The 2,145-nt window shown below is 40.9% G+C and overlaps 1 protein-coding gene across 1 annotated transcript in view; it reads right to left on the bottom strand.

The window, feature by feature from the left end:
- Positions 1–2,016: 2,016 nt before the first annotated feature.
- Positions 2,017–2,145, bottom strand: part of LOC112502750 (ultraviolet-B receptor UVR8) — a 26,580-nt gene continuing 26,451 nt past the window's right edge. The window contains exon 10 of the mRNA XM_025106747.1: positions 2,017–2,026. Coding sequence (XP_024962515.1) covers positions 2,017–2,026 — 10 coding nt within the window. The remainder of the gene's footprint in view (positions 2,027–2,145) is intronic.

Here is a 2,145-nt window from a genome sequence, read left to right as displayed (position 1 = left end):
GCCTATGCAATCTGTGATGAGAAAAGAGGCTGGAAGTGGAGAAATATGTTTGAAAACTCAAGCCAAGCAGTAAATGAACCAGACACTTTCACGGTTATATGGGGTGATAGACAAGCTGATGAAACCGATCAGCATTGCAACAATGTAACAGGCCCAAATTAGCCCACAACCGGCCAAGGAGGAAGCCCGGAACATGCAATCAATAGCCCTAGCCACAAAAACAGCCCACAACATGATGAAACTGACAACGATGCTACGCCTATCCCGGTACGTCGCTCAACTCGTACTTCTGTGGTACCGAAAAGATTAAATGATTATGAGTTGAATGTTAACGAACTCTTGTTAATATTTGACGAGGAACCGAGGAATTTCGATGAAGCCAAAGTGAAACCGAAATGGCTCAAAGCTATGAAAGCCGAGATTGATTCCATCGAGAAGAATAATACTTGGAAGCTTGTTTCTCTACCCAAAGAAGTTAAACCCATCGGGTTAAAGTGGTTGTTTAAAGTTAAAAGAAACGCAGATGGTTCGATTAATAAATATAAAGCGCGTTTAGTTGCTAAAGGCTATGTTCAACAACCCGATATTGATTTTGATGATGTATTCGCGCTAGTAGCTCGACTGGAGACAATACGACTCCTGATTGCTCTCGCAGCCGGAAAAGGATGGAAGATTCATCACTTAGACGTCAAAACGGCCTTCTTGCACGAAGAATTAAAAGAAGAAGTCTACGTTACCCAACCTGAGGGTTTTGAAAAACCGGGAGAGGAAGGAAAAGTTTACAAGTTGGCAAAAGCTTTATATGGCCTAAGACAAGCTCCAAGGGGATGGAACATAAAGCTCGACAATATTCTAAAGAACATAGGTTTTCAACAATGTTTGCAAGAAAAGGCAGATTACAAAAAGGTACTCAATGGAAAATTTATCATTGTTGCGGTTTATGTGGATGACTTATTCGTGACAGGAACATGCCTAGAGCTCATAAATCAGTTCAAGATAAGGATGGCGTCTCAGTTTGAAATGTCAGATCTTGGTGAATTAACTTATTACTTGGGTATCGAAATCTCTCAAGAAAAGGGTCGTGTGAAGATCAAGCAAGAAAGCCTTGCCAAGAAAATCTTAAAAGAAGCAGGAATGGAAGATTGCAATCCAACTTTATATCCAATGGAACCGGGATTCAAGTTGTCGAAAGCCGAAAAGGAACCGAAAGTTGAGGCTACTCCGTATCGAAAATTAGTGGGTTGCTTACGTTACCTCTTACATACTCGTCCAGATTTGACATACTCGGTTAGGGTAGTTAGTCGATATATGCAAAGCCCTAGAGAATCACATGCACGAGCTATTAAGCAAATCCTTCGCTATCTCAAAGATACAACCTCGTTCGAAATAAAATATGAGCGAGACAACGACATGAAACTGGTTGGATATAGTGATAGCGGTCATAATGTTGACATAGACGATGGACGAAGTACTACGGGTCATGTTTTCTATCTTGGTGCGACACCTATCACATGGTGCTCACAAAAGCAAGCTACCGTGGCATTATCTTCTTGTGAAGCTGAATTCATGGCAGCTACTGCAGCTGCATGTCAAGCAATTTGGTTAAGGGAGTTATTGGCAGAGTTGACAGGGTTGGAGAAACAGAAGGTGCTGATCCGTGTTGATAATAAATCGGCAATTGCGTTGTCAAAGAACCCGTCTTCCATGGTAGAAGCAAACACATCCATACTCGATATCATTTTATCCTAGAGTGTGTTGAAAATGAGCAGATAGTAGTCGAACATGTATCCGGAGACAAACAGAGGGCAGATCCGTTAACGAAGGTCTTGGCTCGTATAAGGTTCATGGAGATGAGATCATTACTTGGTGTGCAAGAGTTGACCTCCTCGCTCAGAAATTCGGGGGGTGATTGTTGGCGAAATTATCTGAGTCCCGATTATGGCTTAGGCGTGGATCGGGTTGAGCAGAAGATAAGTTGGAGTGTCCAAGTTATCAAGCTTAACTTAAATGTGATAATTATCTATTCCTAAGATATATGGATATATAGATAATTGCCTTGTTTAAGATATAGGGATATATAGATAATTGCCTTGTTTAAATTAAATAGAGTCCTAGTTATATGCTAATACGTACATGGTTAGTATA

The sequence above is a fragment of the Cynara cardunculus genome, unplaced genomic scaffold (assembly GCF_001531365.2).
Source record: "Cynara cardunculus var. scolymus isolate 2C unplaced genomic scaffold, CcrdV1 Un_Scaffold_1866, whole genome shotgun sequence".
Classification (NCBI taxonomy): Eukaryota; Viridiplantae; Streptophyta; class Magnoliopsida; order Asterales; family Asteraceae; genus Cynara; species Cynara cardunculus.
This window is presented reverse-complemented; position numbering and strand designations above follow the sequence as displayed.